The sequence below is a fragment of the Schistosoma haematobium genome, chromosome 2 (genome assembly GCF_000699445.3).
Source record: "Schistosoma haematobium chromosome 2, whole genome shotgun sequence".
In the NCBI taxonomy this organism is placed as follows: Eukaryota; Metazoa; Platyhelminthes; class Trematoda; order Strigeidida; family Schistosomatidae; genus Schistosoma; species Schistosoma haematobium.
The window spans coordinates 11898926-11926590 of NC_067197.1; the positions used below are offsets into that span (position 1 = coordinate 11898926).

Below are 27665 nucleotides of genomic sequence, written 5' to 3' on the forward strand. Positions count from 1 at the left end.
CTAAAAAATATGCAAGGCATAAACAGAAAACTAACAATGCATAATTATTATTACGGTACTAATATCGTTGTATATTGATAATAGCAATGTAAGCATTAATGATAACCACGTAGCAAATTATTATTAAGTCTATCTATCTGTGTATATAGAAATGACAAAATGTTGCATAAAATAACTCTATTCCCTGTATACTTGATTTTCTGACAAAAACAAAAACAAACGGTTAATTTAATTTGCAGTTTGTCCAATTCGAAATTTCACTGGTCTCCAACCAGATTCACTTGGATTATTTAGACGATTTGCTTCGATCGTATTACTACTATTATTATTATTAACATTAGTAATATTAGAATTGTTATTCATTTGTCCAAAGGGTGTATCTACATTATTATATTTTTGAAAGAATATAAAATAAAATCATTTGAATTATTCACATTTATGTCAAATTAGCTAAAACTTAACAATTAGCGATTAATAGAATCAATGTATAATACAAAACAGTGGACTTGTCATTTTGGATATTGTGTTATTCGTTTATACCTGTAAATAAGTTCACAATGACGTAATAATATCTATAATAATTGAGTAATACTGGAGTTGATCAATTATTCACCGTTTGCTTCGTTCTCTTTCACGTATATTATGATTGTATGTAAAACTTGGGCAACAAAATCAGATCTAAGGCTTTCTCGTAGCAATACTGAATAGCAGGAAAAACCTTGATAACAAACTTAAGCAGTTGATGGAAATCGGAATAATCAATCACTCTGTCGTGACGTTGCTTACCCGGGTTCCAAATAGAGGTTCACTGAACCGCACCTGATGTGTATACTTATGTATATGAATTGCAGAAATCTTCGGGCTTATGTAGTTCATATATGTAGACGTATGCGAAGATTATGCATGTGGTGTCGTACAATGGAAATAATGGCTGAAATATCGTCTACCCCTATGTCTAATAAAATCAGCCACCTAATCTATCAGGTCGAAGATATAATAAAGAGATATGCTACCGCATACTATAAAGAGGTAACAAACAACCTCCCCTTAGAGAATGCTTATGCTTATGTGTGTGTCAAGAAGTACTGGAGCGGTAGCTATGGGCTGAATGTAATGTGTAAAAGACAGTTTGCTGTAGCAAATACGTTTCAAAGGGAGCGGTGACACATCTACCCTTCTGAGTGAGTGAGTATACCTATATGTATGCTATGGGATGCATGGGATAAAACTTGTGTGTTACCGGTGTGCATACAACGTGTATTTGTTTACAGAGTAAGTATACCTGTATGTATACCAAGAAACACTCGAATAAAAGTCTGTGTGTTACCTAGTATGCATGTAGACTATACCAATCCAAGGTAAGTAAGAACTTCAAAAAATCCCTTTACCGAAAGACCTGCGTGGCTCGGGTTCCGTACTAAGTAACATCCACACGGTGGGTTTCTGGACCATAAAAACGTGGAATCCTTTCCAAAATTACCTGAAGGCCACATCAGATAATGCTTTATCAACTGGTCTGGCTGGAACACACGCCTTATTTAGGGTCTATTGTGTTATCGTAATTCATGTATATAAACTAATGTGCTTGAGATGGAGACACTTAGTATATGTAACATGATACTAAATATTTAAATGCTGCCTTCCCTTATTCTCTTATTCGGACACAGGGCTGATAATAGAAGAAAGGAACATATTCTCAACCGATGAGGATTGAGTTTTCCCAAGCTCAAGGTTGACCTTACCAGTCAAATCACATGAACAATCGAGGCTTATAAAACTAGTGAAAGCCAAAATAGTAAACGCTGAGTTGGAGAAATTATAAAGAAGACTTTTATTGCCGAATCTCTCCTCAATACATCGATCAAATGTGTAATCTTAATAGTCTCATTCATATCGTATGACTACGGTCCAGCCAATGAGTGAATGTATGACCTGTACGTCTTACGATAGACGCGATAAGTTCATCTTTCTACAAAAACTTTGTTTAGTAACGAATTTTCATTGTTGACTATCAGATTACTGATTAGAATACTAACTAACTTATTAACTAATTAACCTGGTAACATTGAACGATTTTATTCATTCTCATTCTCAATTTATTTATGTTTAGAACTAAAATTAAAATGGACTTTAACTACAGGAAGACATTTTTTCTTACAATTCATTAAGTAGTGATATTTGTATGAATGTAGCTAAGGTAATTGTAAATTTCCCTTTTTATATTCAATAAAGTTATTAATTAGCGAAGTCATTCAAATAATAAGTAAACTACATAGAGTGAATGCAATGAACAGTTCCTATTGTGTTCAGTAAAAACTAGAAAATTTCTATTAAGTGGTTGTTAACTGTTCACAACTATTCATAGCAGATTTAATCCAATGTGTAAAGTTAATTATAAAATTAATTAATACACTTTATATAATTAGTTAGTGGAGTTACTGAAATACAATGTATTTGATTTAATGATTAAAGGAGTAAAAATGTATGCAACCGATCAAACCATAAATCGTTAATTATATATATATTGTAGATAACCTTAAATGCTTTATTCAATTCGACTTGATGACCTATCTCTCTCACTTGGTTGACACAGGTCATCAAGTCGAATTGAACAAAGCTTTCAAGGTTATTTACAATATTCCATCAAATCTACCACATGGTTTACGAGTGCGCCTTTTGCACATTGCGGAAGCCATCGCGATCCATGTTCACAAACCTGACCTTTGCATTCAAAAGAAATTCGTACAACCACTTTCTCTACCCTGGCCTTCAGTATAAAATTTCCGTCATAAGAACCATTTCTCATACTTCTTCCGCTTTTTTCTTTTTAAAATTTTTGTGATTTTGTTTCTATTGCTTTTGAACCTTATAACTTCTCAACATTCATCTCTTGATTTTTACGTAACTACTATCCTATTGACCATCCGTTAAAATTCTGTTCCCTCTTTATTTCTTATATTACGCAACATAGCAACTTCTTGATCACTTTGAATATTAATAATCATCTTTCTTCCAATTAATCAATGTTAATTTAAATTTCATTATGTAATTATTACGTAACGTATCCACTCGATGAGTATTATATTATTATTGTAAATCATATATATATATATATTAGTGTAGAGCTATGATGAAAAACTAATTGAAAAGAAATTTCTTCGTTCAACTCGTTCCTTCTTTATTCTATGAGTTACTAAATTTATACCTCACAGTCTAGTAGGCGAAAATGGTCACCAGGTTAATTTACAATTGACGCATCATTGAGTAGTAGCCAATTTTATGTACATCTAGCAGATTAATACAGACTGAATTCAATCGACTAAGTTTCAGTATGATCACTAGTTTAAGTAACTCGACATCACTTACGCAATGTTGAAATATTGCGCAATAACATCTCTTACTGTGGAAAATAGTGATACATGTTCAAATCCCTTAAAAAGTATGAGTTTCTACAAGATAATAAACAGGCGTTGCTGGTGCGTACCATCTAGCACAAAACGTACGTCTAAGGTTTGTTACAGAATATTTCCAACCACTTAATATCTTCAGGTTAATTTTTGTTTTTAGCAAAATACGCAGGAAGTAACTTATTATACATACCAAGGTGTTTTAAATAGACAGTAATCCATTTGAAGTTATGAATTTTTATGGTTTATACAAACAAATTTTATTTCATTTTTACTGATCAATTATTCTAGAAACATATTACACAACTTACTGTTGTTTGAACTCATTGGTATAAATGGCTTTGGTGTAGGACCAATCAAATTGTCCAAAGGTGTCGGTGTAGTTACCGAACTGTTCGTAGCTAATGAAATTGATGACTTTCTATATGCGTCCAACTCTCCACTATTACTATTATTATTATTATTATTATTATTATTTTGCTTTACAGGAGCTTGCTGTTGTCTCTGCTTCATTTGAAGTTGTTGTTGTGTTTTTGATTGTGGAAGTTTCGAAAGCACTTTTAATTGGTCATGACTACGTACAGTTGGTCCAGGACCAGATGCTACTGTTACATTCATCCTATTCCCTGACTCATCACCATCTTCTGGATTTTGGGCATCCCATTTTACTGCTCTAGCATGACGTTTAGCAAACATTTTAGCACCACGACTATCCGATGTATATAAAGCTGTAGCAATATCGAAACATTTTTGTGGATCTAAATCTGTGTGCAAATTTTTAGGGAATATTTTAATTTTCTCTAAAAATTCTTGTACTGTTTTAGGCTGACCTGGTGCAAATGTCATAGGTGGGGGTGGAGGAACCACTGGCTTCTTAGTTGGTTGAAGTCCAGGAAAACTTGGTGGTGGTGGAGGCGGGGGTGGAGGTGCTTCAGGAGGTGACATATATTTCAACTCTTCAGGACTTGCCTTAGAATATAATTGTAAAAAACTGATCGATAATTATTCAATATTTATTTGATCTATGGTTAAATTTATACACGTAGATGAATTTTATTTACAAGCAGATTTTCAACAGGCTGGAACTAGTCTATCCGTGTAAATAAAATTAATGTCCTTGTTTTTACAATACACTGATGATTAACTCACCTCTGAGATTACCTTACATTTGGTTACTCCTGAGACTACATCTCACTTCTCTAATGAGATTATAACGACTTTGAATCTGGTATTACTGCTATTATTGAGTGTGCTTATTAAACTTGCTTTCGTTTTAGTATTTTTTTCTCTAATCCTTACTCTACATGGGTGATCTTAAACCTTTTCTTAATTACATCATTCACTTCGTGATTGTAAGAATGTACATAGGATAGTTGCTTATTTTCAACAAAATTTACTCAAGACAGTAGGTCATGAAACAATAGATCATAACCATAGACTTATCACATGAATTCTTATTGCTGTTGCATGTAATCTATTTTCGTTTTCTTGCTTCTAGTTGTAGACTCGTAAACGTTCACTGTATTATTCATTTGCAAATATGACATTCCAATCCTCTTTCCAAGAAAATACTTTCCATAGATCTCACACCCTATGCAGTGTCATTCCAACACTCTCATCACGGTATAACTATGCCAATTTCTTTACATATTCATTGTCCTTCTTATTCGTTTTTTTTAAAGTCAATTCTGTGCTTATAGGACTGATAACTATAATAATGTATGCTCCAATGAAAATGGTATACCCTAAAATGTTAACACTTGTAATTATATATTTCACTTGCATCATATACTTCTTATTCTTAATACCTTTACGACAAATATTCGGTCAGAATAATTTGACTGTGTCTTTTTAATGTTACATTCCTTATGCATCAGTCTGATTGACCTGTAAACTGATGTGTATTCTGTAATTATTCACCAAGTATATACATGATGTTACTAAAATAACTAAAGATAAATGAACCGAGTATTTGTATTTGTACAATTACAATCATAATAATTTCAATATGTATTGATTATGTGTTTAGGGTGTCAATTAGTTTAATATTAGCTTAAAATTTACAGTTTATTTTCAGTCCCAGTTTGTTTCATTATGCCTGGCTTGTTGAGATTTTCGTTACTATAGGCTTAAATGTTCTCATTGATTCCTTTTATTCTATTTGTTAATTAATGGTCTCTCTCTCTCTCTTCTCAAAATAGGTTCTAAAGCTTTCGAATCATTAAAGTTCTTATATATTATTCTACAACGTAATATTTGACTGCGATTATTCACAATATTTTCAATAAGCATAATAATATCAAGTAATTGCTGATAAATTTCAGTTCCTTTAATGAATGAATGCTGCACAATTGCGTGTAATTTTCATCAACGATTTAATTTAAGCCTCTAGAATTAGCTGAAACTGCCTGATATTACCACATTAGTGTACAGCGGATCAACACTCAGAGAAAAAACCACAAATATAATATAAATTAGGATTTGAATTATACTTTCAAATGGAAATTGTGCTCTAATATCCCAGCACTCACTCAACAGATGATCGAAAAAGTGCTTTAGAATGCTAGATGCAATATAAAAAAACTCACACAGGACATGAAAGAGATAAAGGTGTTACAAATTTCTTATGAACACCAAGATTTGGATTGTTAGCCCTAATTCGAACTGTATATTAGAGTAAAGCTTGGTGAGGATCTAGTCGGAGACAATATTATTCGCTTATATATGTTATTCTAAATCACAATATAGGAATTTTTCAAATTTTGATAATTACAGTTGTTATATATCATGAATCGTTGGGGACCACGAGATGATAGCAACCGATAGTTAGAGACCCTGAATGACATGGCTCAAAATCGTTTGCAATGGCGCAGGTGCATCCACTCTTTGTGTTCTCTCAAATTCTTATCTTCTGAATTCTTCATGTCCCTTTTTTCCTCTTTCCAAATTTATTTCACTGGATTATACTCTTTAAATAACATCTCAAAACCCTAATCTTCCCGATTACTGCTTATACTCTTGCTACCTCTACCACTACGGGATTTGAATCGATAACTGCATCTCTGTGCTAAGGTGGTGTGGCAACTCGAACTGATGTACATACATACGAAGTTCTATGTTGTTACTGACTGACTGACTGACTGACTGACTGAATCGTTTTAAATTAGAAATACTGTTCACTGGATTCGTCCTTAGTAGTAACTTAAATGATAACACTCTCGCTTTGAATCTACGTATAGAAGAGTTTGTGTGTCTTAATAATAGTAGTTGTAATGTTTAACCCTATTAGCTTATTTGCCAAATGACGATTCATATACTTGGCCATGAGGCAAACATATTACTTAGTGGCTAAAAATCGAAGAGTCCTGTGTACTAAGTTATCATTCCACTTATCAATTTAGGAATTATTTAATCTAAATATTATCAAAAAATTGTCACTAACCAACTCAATAGGATCTGGTTGAGGTTCTGGACCTTCTTTCACATGTTTTTCTGCTCGTTGCCTTTGTTTTTCAAACATACATGCACCTTTTGACTCAAAGTTATATGGATCATGTAAACTATTCGCAACTCTCCTTGCCATTTCAATTTGTTCTTCAATTGTTGGATAATATTTTGTTGGATCAGAATAGAATGATGAATCAGCATAGTTCTTTTCTATGTAGGACAATGAACAAAGAAATTAAAAATGATCTCACTAAGTATTATTTTATTTAATTTTAATTTATTCTGTTGTATCTAACACTTCAATCTTTGCTATACCGCGTACGCCTTGAGAACTCAAACATGAGAACCTTCCAAGTCGTAAGTGAGAAGACGGAAGACAAGTGAGATGTGATGTTATTCCAGTGTCAAATATAGTACAAAACAATCAGATATTCATCGTTTTTAATAAAAGCGAAATCATCATTACAATCATCCAATCCGCATGCAGTGGTTTCTAGTATTTGTTCAAACGGGAAACTACACGTTGAGATTCTGAAATGTTCTTCCAAACAGAGATTGGATGGAATGTCTTCGGTTCTTTCAGAGCTTTTTAGAGCTTTCTTGAGTTCACCGGGAGCCGTCTCCATATATTTGAAATATTAGAATGAATGAAATGTGTGGAAGAGTTTATTATGAACAGAAAAACATACAACACATTTTCATTCTAGGATGAAGTGGGTGAATTAGGGCTTCATGGTCTTCAGTGATTCTGTGGCTGATATTTTTTCAAACAGAAAATCAATTTAAACTTAAAAAGGTTCATTAAAGCCCATTAAGTAAAATTTATTTGGACGGTTTCTTCCTTCTGCATTAGGACGGTTGATTAACTATTAATGGCATGAAGTCCGGTTATTTGTAATATTGCAGTGAGTTGATAAAATAAATTTTATGATGTTTCGTAACTCAGCGTTACCGATTTCTTCAGAGAATAAATAAATAAATTTGGTTAACGAAGGGTTAAGTAGTACAAAGGAACAAAGCAACCTTTTTTAGTACAATCAATCCCAAAACAGATCTGATCACCCTCATCGGAATGACATGACACTAACTTAATCAGACTCTTCTTTGAATCGTTTGTATAGAATATTTTTACTATTCTCTTGTACTATTTAAACTTTTGTTAATCTCATTTGTTTATTTATTTATTCTCTGAAGAATTCGCCAACATTGAGTTGCGAAACATTATAAAATTTATTTTTTCTACTAACTGATATATTATAAATATATAATTAATTCTATTATTAACAATCCACTTAATGATCAATGATCAAATCAAACCATGGTTATAATACCTAGAAATATTTAAAATTTCTTGTAGATTGTCACAATACATGCAAAAACACGTTTCTTTTTTCCAAACAACTTACTTTTAAGCTCTGGTGCAATCGGTGGCACATCAAATTCTCGCATTAATTGTTTCACAGAAACACTTGTAACATCTGGATCATGAGGTATAATAGGTGGATCAATTGATGGTTGTCGTACTGGAGGTGGTATATGTACTGTTTGTACTTGAGGTGGTGTTGGAATAGTCACTGATTTTTGTGCAGGTACGTGTATTGAAACTGAGTGAGATTGTACTAATGGCGGACGTTTAGATTGTACTGATGTTGGCTGAGGTGGAATGTTGTACTCTTGTACAGGTTTTGGTGGAGGTGGCCAATTTCGACGAGCTGGTTTCAGTGGCATATCTTTCTCCCAGAATAACTGTAATTCAGTTGTGGTGATCTCTTGCGGTTTTTGTTTAGACAATAAAGCTTTGTTATCCATATAGACTGTTTCTGAATTTTTATGTCGTTCATATCTTTACAAAAAAATGAATGAAATAGATAAAGATAAAATGCGCAAATTCGCAAAAATTCAAACGAACCGTTGCCATAAAAATATTATATGAGACCATCAGTATAAGGTTGTGGAGATTGTTGAGTTTTTGATTGAGATCATAAATCGATCACTGTTAGACTACCATTGGGAACCTGGATGCACTGGATGGATTTTTCTTCGGAGACTTCTCTGTAATGTGCATCCACGACACCACACGCGAGATTCGAACCTAGGACCTTCGGTCTCGCACTGCTGAGGGGTCTCACACAAGGACGAGACGGCCGTATAGTGCTCCCTAGTTTTGAATGGTAGTCTAACAATGATCGATTCATGATATATATATACTCAACAGAGTAGCCTTTTAGGTTGACTCTAACTTGAAATACTAATCTTTTAATGTGTTTATATATAATTTTACAAATATAATGAAAGTGGCAAACAGCATGTAGATATAAACATAGAAAAAAACACAAAACGAGCATGCATTTAATTAACGACTACAATAATAAAATAGATATATCCAAATAAGGTCACAGTTACTTAGGATAAGAATGTGATTACTAAGAACATAAAAGATGACTCGTTGATCACATGTCATCGGAATTATTTATATCTATTGAAAAGTTCGAATACATTCACATAGGAGTACAGAAGCTGCTACATTAGGTCGAGGAGAATTGAACTCTTTCATGCAATATTGCCACACTAAATAAACAGGAAAATCCTCAAATATGCTAGAAATTTCACTTTTACTGAATATTGTAAAAACGTTAATTATCCTCACATTTAGAATGTTATCTAAATAATTTCATTTTATAGTGTTTGTTAGCATGGTATAGATAATAAATAGATTTCTAACCAAATATTACAAGTTATCAACTGTTTAATCAAATAATTCAAGCAGTGTTAATAGTAGAGGAATCAACCGATGAATTTTTAACTCCCAGTAATTAGTAATGATAAGCATGGAACTCGAATTCAGAGCTCTATTGATGACTTACCGAAAAGCTGTGGCTTTACTAGAAAGGAATCCAGATTTCGATCAATGGGCTCCATTTTTTATTTGGGCAGCCGATTGTTACAGATAATGTGGCTTAAAATCGGGTATATATTGATTTACACGTAGTCATTTAATAATAATTTTCAAATCTCAATATAGGAAGAAACATCACTTACCTTCCTACTATTATTTCTAATGTATAGGATGCAAAATCAATGATTTGTACAGCTTGCTCATGTGACATATCCAATGCATCAACACCATTAATTGCCAATACATGATCACCTTCACGTAATCCTGCTTGTTCGGAAGGACTACGATGCCTTATCTAGAATAAAATTGACGTAGGGTAAAAATTGGAAATGAAAGATATATGGATGTATATTATAAATACAAAATGAATATAAAACCCGTTAATAAGGAAAAACACGTCAATATATATCTTTATGATATTATAGAATATAGGAACCCCTAGATGATAACGATGCATTAATCGTTACTTCATTGAACATAAAACAATAAGATGATTCCATTTAGAATAATCAATGTTTAATGATATAATATGTAAGAAATAGTGGGAAAACGTAAGAAAACTCACACTATTTATATATAGCTAGGAACAAGCCTTTAACCGTTGACTTGTAGAATATTATGTATATATATATATATATATATATATATATATCAGATGTACTACATTTCCTACACCATTCTCATAAAACATTGTTACCAGTATGATACTTTGATTTCAGACGTTTTTAAATCTGATTGATGATTTGATTGATTGATTTTGGTGCTAAGTGTAAAACACATTATCGGTGTATTGGTCGATAAAGTCGTTTGTTTACAGGTAATTGATGGTCATAAAAGATTTGCTTTGAACAAAAATTTATCAGGTGATCAATAAATTTGAAGGAATATTGCAACTTTAAATATGAGCAGTTTAGATTGATAGTATTGAATTTTCAGTATAACTTCATCCGCTATTATCTAGCACTGATTTCCGGGATGTTAAGAGTCTTAGCCTCACAGAATGCTGTTACTCAAAAAATTATAGTAAACTGAATGTTACTCTGTTGTCACATACAACCTAATTGGAATCGACTTTAGTTCTGATTAATATCCCACTTCGAGGTCACTGGTACTAAGCAAGCATAATATTTTCCGAAACCAACCCAATTACAGACTGACTTTTAATTCTACCATTCTACAAAGGTTGTTAATTACTGTTGATTTTGCTTGCCTACAGCTGAAGCTGTATGTATAGTGAAACTGCTTAGTATACTGAGCTGAGTTTTAAGTTGTAAGCTTATCAAATGTTAAAGTAGACTTCATCAAAAATATATACGTTTTAATCATATTGACGTAGATGCATCGTGCGAATAAATGAAGAAGGATTATCATAGAGCAGTATGAATTAATGTCAATGAAAGTATAGAAGAAAACTAGAAAACACGCACGACCTATGCCTCACGAGGGGTAAGTAAGAAGGTGATTTCTCAGAACTTAGCTGTCTTGATTAGAATTGAAAATGTGATTAACAACTCATGTTGTTGGTTGTTTAAAATATGAAAAATTTTAAAGTAATATTTACAAATTACTCTGCGATGACTTCTCGAAACTGGATACTAAGAACTAGATAAGCATGGATGTTCATTACTTTTCAGTGATCAATCACTTTAAAAATTCCGCTTCAACTAGAGTTCAATCAGAATGTGAATAGCTTAGTAGTAAAATTTTTGGTTAATGTACTGAAGAATACTTGCTCAAATCCAAAAGGAGAGTATTGGTTCTCCAAAATCTTGGTGAAATCTAAGTTAAACAGAGCATAATACTAACTGTTTTCCAGCCTAACCAAATTAACATCACGTAGTTATCTCAAAGTTCAGTGATGTTAATTGATCAAAAAAGGAAAGGAAAGTATAACAATCTTACCGGATAGACAAAGTTTCTAAAAGACTTTTTACAACTTAGTCTTGTTTTGTATTGTTTGTCAATAAATGATTTCATCTGAACGACCAATCTTTTTTATAATGGTAGGACGAAATGTGGGTTGGTATCCTGGCGCCATAAATGATAATATATATTTTAATCATATGACCGTTGAAAATTCAACAATAATTTCATTCTGGATAATTAAACTTATACTCTTAGAAATTATATTACTTCTAATACTTTTATCATTACAACAATTATTGTTACTATATTATTAATTTTAAGGTCATTTTCAAGGTGTGTTTGATTGGTTGGGTTGGATGATTAATTACTTGACCTTTAACATTTAAATGTCATCAATTAACAATTACTCGGTCATTCGATTTATTTTTGATTGAGATCATGAACCGATTGTTGTTGGACCACCATTGAAAACCTGACCCTCAAGTCCTGGGTTCGAATCCCGGCAGTGGGATCGTGGGTGCGCACTGCTGAGGAGTCACACAATGAGACGAAACAGCCGTCTAGTGCTTCCAGGTTTTCAATGGTGGTTTAACATCAATCGGTTCATCATCTCAATCAAAAACTTAATAATCTCTACAACCCTATGCTGATCATTCGATTTGTATCATATTCTATTAGATGTCTTCTGACTGATTTTAAGTCGTAAGGTTCAATCCTAAAAAAGACTGATGAAGCGCTTCTACTTCTTCCTTGTTCTAAGTCTTATAACTATGAAAAATGAATTATGGGTAGGCGGTAAACTAATAATGGTACAATGTATGGAAGAAGACAAAAATTGATAACCAATGAATATTAAACAGAATTGAAAATAGTGACAATACTAAATGAATTGTACATTGAATTAATACAAATGAATACTGTATCCTATACGAAATGAATATTGTATTATAAAGAATATTATATTGAATCAATGTTATGCAGAGTAAAAATGAACGCTTTAGTGAGCAAACATAGCACTGAATTGAAAAATAATTTTGCACTTTAGTGTATCCTAACACTAAGATTTCTGATAAAACACATTTCGTGTAAATTTCTGGTTCACCAGGGATCTTAGTACCTGTGCAGTTGCTCCGTAGTATCGAGCCATGGCGTACAGGTCTTATAATACCTTGAATGATATCTGGTTCTCCTGAAAACCAATATAAAATCACCCTCTAGTATAGTAAATTTATAAATATTTGTTGTGTAAATATAAGATGGAAACTTGTATTCTCATGATACTGTAGCACTATTGTAGTGATGTACTGTATGTATGCTGTTAACTTGCTCGCAATACATCATGATTGGTGATGGGGACTGAACAACTGTGTTACTTAGATCTGTTCGTGATTTCAATGAAATCCAAAAACCTCCCCAATCCGATACTGACATTTAAAATAGTATTCAATGGTAAATGAAGTGTGTGTATTCTTAGTTTGCAAAAGAGTGATTACTTGGCAGTTGACATCAATGATTGAGAGTTTAAGATATGAGTGAAAACAGTCATTGCTAATATTTGGATAGTGTCATAAATATCACAAGAATGCAATTATAAGAATAAAAACCATAAGTTTAACAAGTTGTTGCTAAGATGAAAGAACTATTTTTCCCTACAATAGTTAAATGGTTAAATGTTAGAGAATGATTAACAACTCTGAATTTGTTAGATTGATTGAGTTTGGTGAATTACGAAAAATTCACTTGGTTGAATGAAATCTACTTTATGATTAAAGCATCTATTAGGCATTATAGAATAACATTCGTTAAGTAGAAATCACCTCCAATGCAAATGGAACTTGAATAAACCTATCTAGGTAGTTGGTCAACATTTAGATAGAACAGAATTGTCAACTTAGGAAGTATTGTATTCTTTGAGCTAGATTATTTAGTTGTGAAGTTATCATTATCTTTCTCAACAACATTAACACTACCTATTTTAATAAGCCACGTACTTTAAGTGCCTAACGTCTTATCCACTTAGCTGGTGAGTCCAAATACACACTGACTTATGGAATGAAATGAAATTTTAAATTTGTTTGCACGGTTTGTTTATATTTATTCTTAGTTGACTTTACCGACTTCAATTGATCAGTTTAACAGTTAATATCTATCTGACGACTACCAGATATGACGAAACATACAATCTAGATTCCATTGTTAGCCACTATTCAACTCTTTAAATCTTTGACGGACATTTGCAAATAAACATACTTCTTTGTTCACACCATATACTTAAATGCTGATAAATTCAGAATGGTTTTTGTGGAGAGTTTTAGAAATTTCACAGGTTGAACTCATGAGTCAATTGAAGCTAGACCACCATGGAAAACCTGGAAGCACTGGACGGCCGATTCGTCCTAGTATGGGACTCCTCAGCAGTGCATTAACACCGTTGGATGCTGGCTCAGTGGTCTAGTGGTTAAGTGCTCGCGCGCGAAGCCAGTGGGTCCTGGATTCGAATCCCGCCGGGTGCGGGATCGTGGATGCGCACTGCTGAGGAGTCCCATACTAGGACGGAACGGCCGTCCAGTGCTTCCAGGTTTTCCATGGTGGTCTAACTTTAATTGGCTGATAAATTCTTTGACATTTTTCATCAAGATCAAAGCTAACACATCTAACCTAGCTTGTTTTTTCATTAACACAAATATTCTACAATAATATTGTCATAATATCATACTAGCTTTGTACTAGGTAGGACGAAAGATAAATCAAGAGTGAGAGGTGGTTAATGCAAGAACAAAGGCAATATAAAGTCCAAACGAAATTACTGATCTTTCTGAACCTTTTGAAATACCTTGTTTCACCACCATTTGGAATTTTAAATAAACCCACATATTGTTGTTCATACACAAAAAAATCATTGGAAAAGTAATTGATCAACACAAAATCATACACATATGAACATAATTCTAGAAATGAATACAGAACATTGCTGGTAAACATCATTTCTTTCGAATGTATTTATTTCGGTTATCCAAATTTTAGATTAGTATCAAAATTGCCAAATATAAAGGTTAAAATTTAATCGATTGGTAAGTGATAATAACTTGTAGTTAGTTCTATTGTTTAATGTTTACACATATTTGTTATTCATATATTGTAGGTGATGATGTAATTAAATAAAATACACATAATGATTAGAGACTATGGGAAGATCACAAAAACAGAAAGTGTGATTACATTTAATCTTAGATATCAACAATGGAAGAATGTGAATTTTATACGAACATGAATCAGATAAAAAAAGTATATTAGGTGTACAAGCTAAAAGTGAGAATAATCAAAAAGAAGGCATATTCACCTGTATTGATTTTCAAATGGAATGAAAAGTACATCTTGGATACTGTTGAGAATTACTATAGAGTTTTGTCCCTAATGGTAATATTGAAATAGTTCACTTAGGATCTAATATGTACCAATAGAGATTGATCATTTACAGTCCTAATTATCAACAGTAGGAAAAAGCATAAATCCTTACGAGTAATAGTAATAACATATCTAATTATCATTATATATTTTAATAATCATCATGATTAATTGGATTAAGCGTTCTCCTGTTTTTTTTTTTAAAGACCTCTTGTCCATAACACAAAAAAAAGAAAAGATTATTCACATCATTCCCCCTCCAAAATGAAACATATTTTTGATAGACGAATGACCTTACGTGATATATTGTGATCAAATTTGTATTCATTAACTGTTAAGTAGGTGAGAATCGTGTTTATAACTAATTAATCTGTCAGAATTATCAGGTTAATACCAGTAGGGTTTATTAATCTACTTCACGTCTTTAATTTCCTGGTTGTCTTTTATATATACCCTCTGATGAATCATATTAGATACTTCATGTTTCTCAATACTGACACGTTTCAAAGGTTAACTGATTAGTTAATATTTTAGTGTCTTAGAATTTTAATTCAGTTTATTTGATTTTTTTCAACAAAACGGTAATCCCGTCTTAGTTAAATGGGTTAAAATGGAGCTGTTAACCCTTTTTGAATACAAATTTGCTTAACCACATTGGGAGGTGCTCACTAGCCCGAATGTACAAATTCATAGAATATCTGCCAATATAACTTGCTCCATAAGAGCAGTTAAAATGATAGATACAGAAAGAGGTGGCTAGTCTAAGCAATTTATCTTTCAACCTCAAAGTGATAATTCACAATTGATTGCGTGTCTAGTCCTTATTAGTGCAGATCGAATGCTATCGACCATGCTACAATGTGGCCAACCACCATCTAATCTCACAATAGTGCACGCAGTGTCGAGTCACCTAGGGTGGTGGCCATTCGATCTGCACCAATAAGGACTAGACACGCAATCAATTTTGATTACATCTCAGTCCTACAGGAGGTCGGTCACGGCTCGGATAGCTCAATGGTAACGTCTCTGACTGTGAAACCGGGTGACACGAGATCGAATCCGCCAGGAAGCACCAGTTCCCTCAAGATTACAGGTACGCCTTGCTGACGAGTACTAAGTAGCACGAAACCCGGGTCCAGGGTTTCCTGTCGACTACCTCCAACCACCATCTAAGTGATAATTGTAGAACGTGATGAGAAACAATTGAAAAGAATATTCTTCGTTCATATAATTGTATCTTAATATAATGGGAATTTTTCAGTGATTAAAACGGTAATCATTTAAAAATGTCTTAGTTAAGAATGAACTTTTTTTATTGATTTATATAGTTTTAAAAACAATTTCCTTAATTAAATGTTTACAGTTGTACACTATTTATTTAATCAATAATCAATAGTTGTTTAAGAATCAATAATTGATTATTGACATTAATCTGAAAACATTAAGTAGAATATAATTCACTGGTACACTAATTGATTTCCAATTGTTTTCAATAGGTAAGTCATTATTGTATATTGTTAATACAAATGAAATTAAATAATTGTGGATCTAAGTGACTTAAATACGAACCCAGGTGAGCCCATCAATTCCCACAAGAGCACTTATAAGCTTTGATAACTTATGTTCAAGATTTTCGCATGTCTACTTCTGACAGTCAGACATGAAAATATAAACCAAGCCACCTCCAGTTTTTTATACAAGTGAGGACGTTGTTGTTAATCGAATTGTGTAGATCAATCTATGGTATTATCACTATTACGATAGACTAAATGCGGAATCTATCATATTTTCATGTTAGATTGTTGGAGGCAGTCGACAAGAAACCCTGAACCGAGACTTTATGCTAGTTGCCAGCCCTCAAAAAGGCGTACCTCAAATCTATGGAGAACTTGAACTCTCTGTGGCATTCGAACTCTGAGATGTTTCCAATGATCTACTCAGGGACAACTTATCTCTTTCAGGATTGAAATATTTATATTGCTTGATGACAGAATGGTGAACAATGTCATGTTTGTCTAGTCCTTAAGTACTCAATGGTAACATCTCAGACTACGATCTAGAATGATAGGAGTTCAAACCACTTGAAGCGCTTCAACTTGCTCAAGATTCTAGATGCACCTCGTTGGTGAGTTACGATTAGCACGAAACCTGGATCCAATGTCTCCTTTCTAATAACTCTAACAATTTCAAACCTCGAAATGGGTCACATGACTCAGGATATGACCCATAGTACATATGTACTTAGTCTTTATTTACTACTACATAAAATAACAGAATATCCTCCCCCACTTTTTGTAAAGGTGTGTATCGTTTAATAGAGCACTAGATACCCGTATTATTTACGTTTATTAAGCCACAAAAGTCCACAAACAAACTGCCTTATATGTGATCCACCTTTTGACCTTCAAAACTAGCACGATAAATTTTAACTACCACTCTGTTTTTGTAATATATTCCAATCTTCAACTAATGCAAATGATAGTTTTATGTCAGACTTTACATTTCACTGATTTCACAAGTTATGATTTGTGGCTGAAAATTCCAAAGTTTAGTAACCAGCAATCATGAAATCACTCCTAGTCATAGAGTTATCTCGTACAAGTTAATATATCTTGAATATACTCATAAAATCCCATGATATCACTTATTGATGAAAACTATCTATAGATTTTATTTCTTGTTTAAAACTAATCTACCAGTCGTCACCTTAAATAGCATCAAGCAATTATAACAAACAGATCTACTAAAATAATACATTAATTACATTACGTCATTTATCACATGAAAACTAATTATTTCATTTATATATCGGAATTGAACGAAACAATTAGATTATTATCAGAAGGGGACTAGAACCCAGGACCTATTAGTCTCGCGCGCGAGCACTTAACCACTAGACCACTGAGCCGGCGGGGTCGTGGATGCGCACTGCTGAGGAGTCCCACAATAGGACGAAACGACTTTCCAGTGCTTCCAGGTTTTCCACGGTGGTCTAGCTTCAATTGACTCATGATCTCAACTACTGAAAAAGCTTATTAGTTTGAAGGTAGTGAGTTCGATGTTAAATAAACCTAAATGTTTGTGATTTGCGTACTACAACAAAGCACTTATCAAAAGCCTGATGATTTTTAATCGTTAACTCGCTAAATCCAGTCTCTAATGAAGTTATAAGCCGTAACTTAAGAAAGGAGAGTGATAAAAAATTGAAGAGAAAATTTATTTCAAATATTTTGAAATAAATGAATCAATTAGTGATTTACATTAAATTATATGATTTCATATTAAAAATGCAATATGTATATATCGTATATTACTATGATTGTTATGAACAGGTGTACATTGACAAATGTATTGTAGTGTCGGTTGCTATGTTAAGACCATACAGCTTATTATAATATTTGGACAAACCAATTCATCCATTCTCCTGAAGCTACATTTTAACTTCACTTTAGTGGCCCGACATCTGACTCCAGTTCGATCGTATGAATGATTGCTGTTGAAATATATATATATATATATATATATATATATATATATATCGCCAATCCTCGTATATAATCATCGACTTAACTCGTGTTGGTGGAGAATGAAATTAAATAAGTCAAATACGTGAATGAGGTTTGAATACTCATATTTTGCATAATCGATAATTGGAAAGCGAGGCAAAACAAAATGACATACAATGGAGAAGGCGAGTGAGCCAAATCGACTTCATCAAGCGTTAATCGATATTTACAGTCGAATAAAAAAAGCTACAGACATGTGATGAGTAAGATAAGCCATGTACAGACATACGCTCATATACAAACAGCCTTATGGTGTAGTAGTAGGTTGGAAGAAAGCTAGGGGCGGCCAGACCAAAACATGGCACAAATCCATGAAGTCACTGACAAATGGACTGAGTCATGTTGGTAGGTGCAAACTACCTGGTTGGGATCTGCGAGATGATAGCAACCGATGGTTAGAGACCTTGAATGACGTAACTCAAAATCGTTTGCAATGGCGCAGGTGCATCCACTCTTTGTGTTCTCCCAAATTCTAATCTTCTTAATTCTTCGTGTCCCTTTTTTTTCTCTTTCCAAATTTATTTCACTGGATTATACTTCTTCGAACCTTAATGTTTCCGATTACTGCCTATACTTTTACTACCTCTACCACTTTGGGATTTGAATCGACAATGACCTCTCTGTGCTGATATGATATGGTAAATCGAACTGATGTACATACGTACGAAGTTTTACATTGTTACTGACTTAATAAAATAAAGTCAAGGTTAATAAGCGACTTATTGACTCCGAAAGCTAGAATAAGCTATGTGGGCTTGGCATAGCAACCGACACTACAGTATAAACATTTGTTATAAATTACAGATAAATGACATCCTGCTTGTTCAAGTGTAGTTTTGAACATTAATTGAAGCAGGTTGGTGAAGTCTTTCAGCGGTTCTAGTAAAGTGTAAATCAATCATTATCATTGTGAAAAATAATATTAAACTTCGAATTACTGATGTAGTGTCATAAGAGGGGAACAACTTTCAATACGTATCATTGATATAGTGTACTATAAAATATATATTATTTTATTTATACATATTGTTTAGATTTGAAAGATAATGAGTGAATTTTGAGCTGTATTACTGGGCACCGACTCAACGATTCTAAGTAGTTAACAATTTTTCACGAGACCTAAAGTTTCCTGGTTCAAGACCTGGAGTGTAGTGAGTGCAAAAAGTTGAGATGTCCCACACCTGCACTAAATAGCTTTTCACTGTTTGGTATCTTTCAATGGAACACCAACGAAGATTATTCGGTGACGAATACAATTAGCAGATAATGCTTCTTGTTACAATATTGAAATTAAAGGATAAAAAGTAAACTTACATTTGCTTGAGTGACCACAAACTCTACACAAAATCAAAATGAAACCGTAGGATTTCATAGTATGATACTATTATAATTTAACTGGCTTCATTTCATTTTTATTGTTAGGTCATTGTTAGGTTTTCCACATATTTCTACTCATCGGATTTAATGCTCTTCTTCACTTGCTTCTTTGCTTCAATATATTCACCTTGTGCCTTGACTTCCTTTGTTCTTCTTCAACTGTTGCTAATTGCTGTCTTTCTGTTATCTTTTCTTGAATCTTGTTCACGATTTCCATAGAGATCCATCCCCTATGATGTTACTTCTTGCGGCTCAAATTCTCCAGACACGTTGAAGTTAGGGCCTCTTTGATCCCTTTCCAATTGTCCTCCAGATCTTGTAAGGCCTGGAACCTGTTGTTGAGAGTTATCTTGGATTGGTTGATTTTATTAATATCGCGAAGGAAGGTTGTATTGAACCTTTGTACTTCCCTTTATCCAGTTGTCCAATGTTTCTTTAACTTCAGTTTCAACTCGATGACAACCACCTGGTGATCTGTAGCTATGTCAGCTCCTCTCCCGCTTCTCACATCTTCCATTGACCTTGTGAATATTTTACTGATGAAAATATAATATATCTGGTCCTCTGTGGTGTGGTCCGGTGAGACCCATGTAGCTCTGTGTACTCGTTTATGTGGGAATATTGTACCTCTTATAACCATTTTGTTGAATGCACACCAATTTGCAAACCTCTCGCCATTCTCGTTCCTCTCTCCTAGTCCATGTCGTCCCATGATTTATTCATATCGGGTGTTGTCCATTCGAACATTGGCGCTGCGATCTCCCATCAGAATGGTGAGATCCTTTCTTGGGCACTTCGTTATCATTGATTGCAGCCTCGAGTAGAACTGATCCTTATTGTCATTGTTGCTATCACTGATGGGTGCATAACATTGGATAACATTCATCATGATTCCTTTCTTCTTTGTTTTGAAGAATGTTTTGATAATCCTGATGTTATATGCCGACGAGAATAATGAATGATAACTGCTGGGATTTATTTATGAACTAATACTATGCATATATTTTTATTGTGTTAATTTAATGTCTGACAAATAAAACAAAAGAAAACTACTTTTAGACCATATTACATAAGAATAAACATCATGTAATGAGATAAAATAACGCTTTAACTATACATAAATCTATTTTTAACTATTGAGTCACTGATTTCTTTAAGCAATGCTTATTGCTTCAATTTGGTCATCCAATGATAAAAACTATTTTATTCATGGGTGGTCTAACTTCGTATCGGTTCATGATTTCAATGAAATTCAACAATCTTCTTAATCATAAACTGAATATTTTATCCATAAATTACCTTTTTTATATTGGATAAATATTGAAAATGTTAATCCTTTATAAATTTCATTCTCACCTACATTTGACCTTTATTTTAATCTAAAGTTTTATATTTAACTTGAATCTTATTCAATCATCAATACATAAACAATTTATAATGGTTCATTTTCAATCATTATAACAACTATCCACTAACATTCTACGATATAATATGAATCAATAGTTTTCAGATTTTCTTATCGATTCTAGTAGATAGTGTTCGTAACTAATTTGCGCAGTCACATATTTCCTATTTTTTTTAAAAAAAAAAACCCAATCGATATAATGATAAAAGGGAATAGATAGATAATAAGTAGAAGGAACATTATCAGACGATTTGTACAAAGAATGGGGTGTTTATCGCTTGGTGAATCATACGAATGAAGGGTAGGTGGAAAAACAAACACAACAGTTGACATCATTAAGAAATAACTATTAATGATTAATATAAGTAGGTTATTAATAAACAGTTAAATGATATTTCCATTAGATTTTATGAATTTTGTTTTCCTCTCAGTATTAGTACATAGCATGCTGTAACTATCGTTAACATTATAATCAGAATCAACATGTTTATTATTAAAAACGATTTAAAAAGATTTTTAAACTAGTCAACTCAGTTAACTTCCAGAAGACATATATATATATATGTCGAGGAAATCTTTATTTAAGTATAGGTGACGGTAGTCATATTGGTAAGCTAAAAAGCAAATATTTCAGAAACTGGAATCAGGCAATCGAAGATGCATGAGAGGAGACGCCAGTTATCCCTCATTTAGAACTCTACCTGAGATCTAGATTTAATCCTTGGTGGAGTTTTATATGTTCACTGTTGTGAAGTTCCATACTGCTAACTAACTATTTGGTTCTTTGGTATTCGTTTGTTGTGAAAATTGTGCTAATGATACGGAATCATTCCTCTATAATCATTCTATAAAATTAAATGATTAACCGCAGTCAACAAAATTCATACTCAGTTTCTGCTGTTATATAAGTATTTAAATAAATCCACTTAGCTGAGATACTTTAGATGGAATAGGTTTAACATGATACATTCAGTTCCTGTCTGGTATCTAATTTATACGATTTCTCATTGCTTTGAATTATGCTGATTTATCTTAAACTGTTACTTACTTACGCCTGTTACTCCTCGTGAAGGAGCATAGGCCACTCACCAGCATTCTCCATCCAACCCTGTCCTGGGCAATCCTTTCTAGCTCCGTCCAGTTGTAATTCATCCTTTTCATATCTGCTTCTATTTCCCGACGTAATGTGTTCTTTGGCCTTCCTCTTCTCCGCTTCCCTTCAGGATTCCAAGTTAGGGCTTGCCTCGTGATGCAGTTTGACGATTTGCGTAATGTATGTCCTATCCATTTCCATCGTCTTTTCCTAATTTCCTCTTCAGCTGGAAGTTGGTTTGTTCTCTCCCACAGAAGGTTATTGCTGATGGTATCCGGCCAGTGGATGTTGAGTATCTTGCGTAGACAACCACTCATAAATATTTGTACCTTCTTGATGATGGTTGTTGTAGTTCTCCAGGTTTCAGCTCCATACAGTAGAACTGTCTTGACATTTGCATTGAAGATTCTCACTTTGGTATTGATCGACAGGCAGTTGTTTTTAGGTCCATATGTTCTTCAGTTGTAGGAATGTGGCCCTTGCTTTGCCAATCCACGCCTTCACGTCTGCATCTGATCCTCCTTGTCCATCGACGATGCTTCCTAGGTATGTGAAGGATTCTACATCTCCCAGAGTTTCGCCATCAAGAGTGATTGGATTGCTGTTCTCCGCTTTGAATTTGAGGACCTTGGTTTTCCCTTTGTGTATGTTGAGGCCTACTGATGCAGAGACTGCTGCTACACTGGTTGTCTTTATCTGCATTTGTTTGTGTGTGCCTTAAACTGTACTGAAAACCAATACGATAGTAAACAACAACAATTTAACTTCTTATATAAGATTACTTCTCAAGTAACATACATTAGCCAGCACTACACTGACTGATAACAATGTATTAAATAATATTTCATGTTTGTCTGGTCCCTTATGCTAATTAAATTATATCAATTAACTCAAAATGTAATCATTGTTCAACGATGACTCAAAATTTACCCACATCATTGAATACAGGTTCCATTTTAGTTGAGACTCAACCTAAAGAGACCGCTTTTATTCGATTCAAGTGGATTAGTGGTTACATTTTTGATTGTGTAATTAGATTAATTGAGTTTGAATGCCACTGGGGGGAATCGATTCCCCCAAGATTGAAGATACGTTTTTTTCAATCATTGTTAAATAACATGAAATTTATATCCTAGAATTCCTAATGATTGTACCCAATCGTCTGGTTTTGATAGATGTTTTAATTTAAACTGATACACAAATTTCACTCGATACTGAAAATAATTGTTGCACACTTTATTACCTTATTATTTCCCAAGTTGACTGAAGCTAAACTAATGTCCATTCTGAGGGAAAGTCCGTTTGGAAATCTTCGTTTTGATTACAATACATGTACGTATGAAAGTAAATAGAAGCAAATGTTCAGTATTCTCTGATTTGCATTGAATCGATGGTGAGACCATAATTTGAGTAACCTCTGGGCTATATCAAAGTGACCTTGAAATACTTCAGCTACTTACTAGGGCCAGAAATGAGTTATGAATTAGTGTGAGGAAGTAAGATTTGTAGTTGAAGATAGAAATAAGAGTATGGAGCTGAAGTGTGAAATGTCTTCACAAACTGAAATCTGATATAACATTACAATGCCACTTAGTTATACTGTTAGGTGAATTTCGCGCCAAAATTCAAAAGCTACTAAGTTGAATCTGATTAGTTTACTCATAAATTATAGTCCTGACAAATTAATTAACACTAACTTGTAACAACAACTTTTGAAGATAGTCTGCTTAAATCTCTGAGCCAACCAAGTTGTTTTTAACTTCACAAGTATTAGGTTAATATGTTTTCCTAGTTTAATTATTGATAATCGACGAATCGTAATGTACTCATAAAATAATGTACTGATACATTTATAGACTTTGTAACATATCATGATGATAAATATAACGCAGACTTTAAGTGAAAATAGCGTCACAGTTTGTGTATTATCACAATGACCCATTTTATCAATGTTTTGGAGAAATAATAGGTGATTATGTAAGAATTTACGAATCTCAAAAATGCTGAGATGGAAAAAAGAAGGGAGTTCATATTAGAATGATAGTATTGATAGATATTGGGGGTTGAAAATAAACGTCAGTTAATCACCGTTAATTAAAACTATTTGACATACTTTTGTGAATATTTCCAGATTAAAATATGAACAACAAAGTATAATTTTCACAGACTACATTATTCATTCATAATACCTAAACAACCTCTGAAGAACATGAAGCACTGGATTATTGTTACGTCCCCGTATGGAATTCGCAGACAGTGTACATTCATGACTTACATTAGTAAACAGAGCAATACGTATTATTAGCGTTAACCTACATTTCCAGTTTGCTTGAATTTAGAATGTTCCATAACATTTTTGATGAGAAAGTCCTTTAGATAATTGTTTCAGTAAAACTTAATAACAAGCTCAAACTAAACATGGATTGAAAACATGCTAGTTATTATAATGTACTGTATATATTGTATACACAATATTAGCCCTTGCTAATATCCGGAAATGTGAAATTATGAAAATGAATTCCAAAGGTATCAAGACCATGTAGCAATAATAATAATGGGAACGACTAAGCATTGCGAATATAGTTCGATAAGACAGGATGGAAAGGTATATAGAAATGAATACTAAGACTCAAGAGTTTAAGTAATACGAAGAGTAGATCCATCGGTGTCACTATGACTAATTCTGAATCATTTCACCCAAATAACCTAATCAAGTAATCTACATCTACAAACATAGATTGTAACATTTCATTGTATCCTTAGTCCCGCTTCTTATACTTGGAAATAAGAACTACTATGATTCTAACGATGCAGAGTAAGAACAAAAAGACTAGTTCAATGAAAATCAAATCAAGCTCTTTCATATACTAATTTTACTCACTTAATGACTGGTAAATAAACACCATACAAGTGAAAAGATACACAAGATTATTGTAAAATACATACGAAGTTCACAAAGAACAATACAACAAAAACATTTATCACACTAAAAGAAGGTTCATACCTATTATACTGAATGAAAATCACATTTAACTGGTACAAAACATATTGACCTAAAATTACGTTACACTAGAAAACATGTTACCATTATTGTACTGACTATAATGTTGCATCAAAATTAAAATCAATGTTAAAATGTTCTACTGGGAATAAGACCAATGCCATAATATGTCACATTGAGTTCGAAAAAAAACAAACGTAAATCTGTATAAAACGTTATTAATATACTAATCTCTAAATGTCTGATTTGCTCGTCCTCTTATTACAATTAACTTACTGGCAATTATTTTAAGTACATTATACGCCATGGACTAATACAAGTTAATGTATCATTAACAACCATTAATAATTGTACATTCATTTTATCCCAGTTAAAAACACTTCATTACTATGTCATTTATAAAATGAACTAATTAACATAAGAATTCTCAAAAATAAAATTTCTGAAAATGATTTAAAATTTAAATCTGGATCATGATTTTTGTAGAATTGGGATTCAACAAATTTTATAAAATTCACTTGGTATTGTTTGGCTTGTATCTTCCCATTCAGCTTTAAGACTGCAATTGATCAGTCGGTTATTGGCATATGTGCATACTGTACGTATGCCTCGATATTGCCTTAATTCACAAGCTTTTTGTAAGCAATGATGGATAGTGGCTAGCAGTGGAATCCAAGACGCGCGTTTCGTCCTACTTGGGACTCGTCAGCTGGATGTACCTGCATCCATCATTGCTTAAAAAAGCTTGTGAATTAAGGTAATATCGAGGCATACGCACAGTATGCACATATGCCAATAACAGACTGATCAATTGCAGTCTTAAACCTCAATGGGAAGATACAATCCGAACAATACCAAGTGAATTTAAATTCACCCCACTGCACAAGCAAATGGCTATCAGGACTCAGTAGCTGAGTGGATGACGCGGTGGCGTTTGAAGCGAATGGTACTGGGTTCGAGTCCCAGAGTGAACATCAACTCTGAGATGCAGGTAAATCCAGCTGACGAGTCCCAAATAGGACGAAACGCGCGTCTCGGATTCCACTGCTAGCCACTATCCATCATTGCTTACAAATATTATAAAAATTAAATATAAGTTAAGTAAATACATTTCTACTTACCTTAGCAACAATTAACCCTTCCATAAAATCTTCATAAAGTCGAAATCCCCACGGTGGTCCATTACGTAGAATTAATCTTTTCTCTACATATGTCATGTTGTTACTTTGTTAAGACGAGGGTGAAATTAATATTTTTTTCAATTATATCCTGTAAACAATTATATAACCATTGCCAACAATCGTAATAATAATTACAATGACAAATGAATGAATTTGTTTTATTCTATTCGAAATTGTTGAATGTTTCAAGAAGGAAAAAAAGAAGTAAGAATTATTGAAACGATTAAAAATTATGATCAATGATTTAATTTCATATTTTTTTTGAATGATTGTCCACAGTGAAGGTTTAAAAATAAAAGTACTTCGAAATACAGAACTTTCGAAACATCCAGTTTACATAATTATGATTATTTTCATTGTTACTATTCATATTGTTGCGAAATACAAATTGTCATCTACATAATTCAACTGGGTCGTTACTTGAACAAATAGTCTCTTCTTCTTTTTTTTTCTGTCTTTGTATCTTGTTGAACGTAATCGCCTACATTTATATGTTTTTATTCAATAGGAGAAATATCCACAAACTTATTGATTCTAAAAAGGGAATTTCAAATATCAAACATACAAATATAAACATGTACATATTATATCCATATATGAAAACAATTACATATACAATAGGAAAAGTGGTATGTGTGCACAATGAATAAACCAATCAAGTTGCTTTGAAATAATCTTTTTTTCCTAATGAAAAATAATCGTTATAATTGTGTATTTCGGTGTATATGTATATGTGTGGCCATTTCCAACACTTTAAAATTAAAGCAAAATCATATGAGTGGATAGGTTATTTCACTTCATAGCCATTTCAGTGATTTTAACAATGTTGGAAAAAAACAGAAGAATTTCTACTTTTATCTATAGAATGGAAGTGATTGCGAAGTATAGATACATGAGAAAAAACAAAACAATGAATTTTGTCAAAGATATTGATTAATAAAATATCTTTCTGTATAACATTTTTGAATTATTTGTTTGTGGTGATCAATGTCATGTGTATCAAGTCCTTCATAGTGCATAT

General features: G+C 32.9%; 1 protein-coding gene across 1 annotated transcript; it reads right to left on the reverse strand.

Moving 5' to 3' along the window:
- Positions 1-228: 228 nt before the first annotated feature.
- Positions 229-27032, reverse strand: MS3_00006211 (uncharacterized protein; the record flags this gene model as incomplete). Its single annotated transcript, XM_012936368.3, has 6 exons — positions 26585-27032; positions 9894-10045; positions 8261-8697; positions 6850-7064; positions 3719-4376; positions 229-380 (listed from the first exon to the last, which is right to left on the reverse strand). Exons 1-6 carry the CDS (start codon positions 26678-26680, stop codon positions 229-231), a joined length of 1710 nt encoding a protein of 569 aa, XP_012791822.1. The 5' UTR covers positions 26681-27032.
- Between the last annotated feature and the right edge of the window lie 633 nt (positions 27033-27665).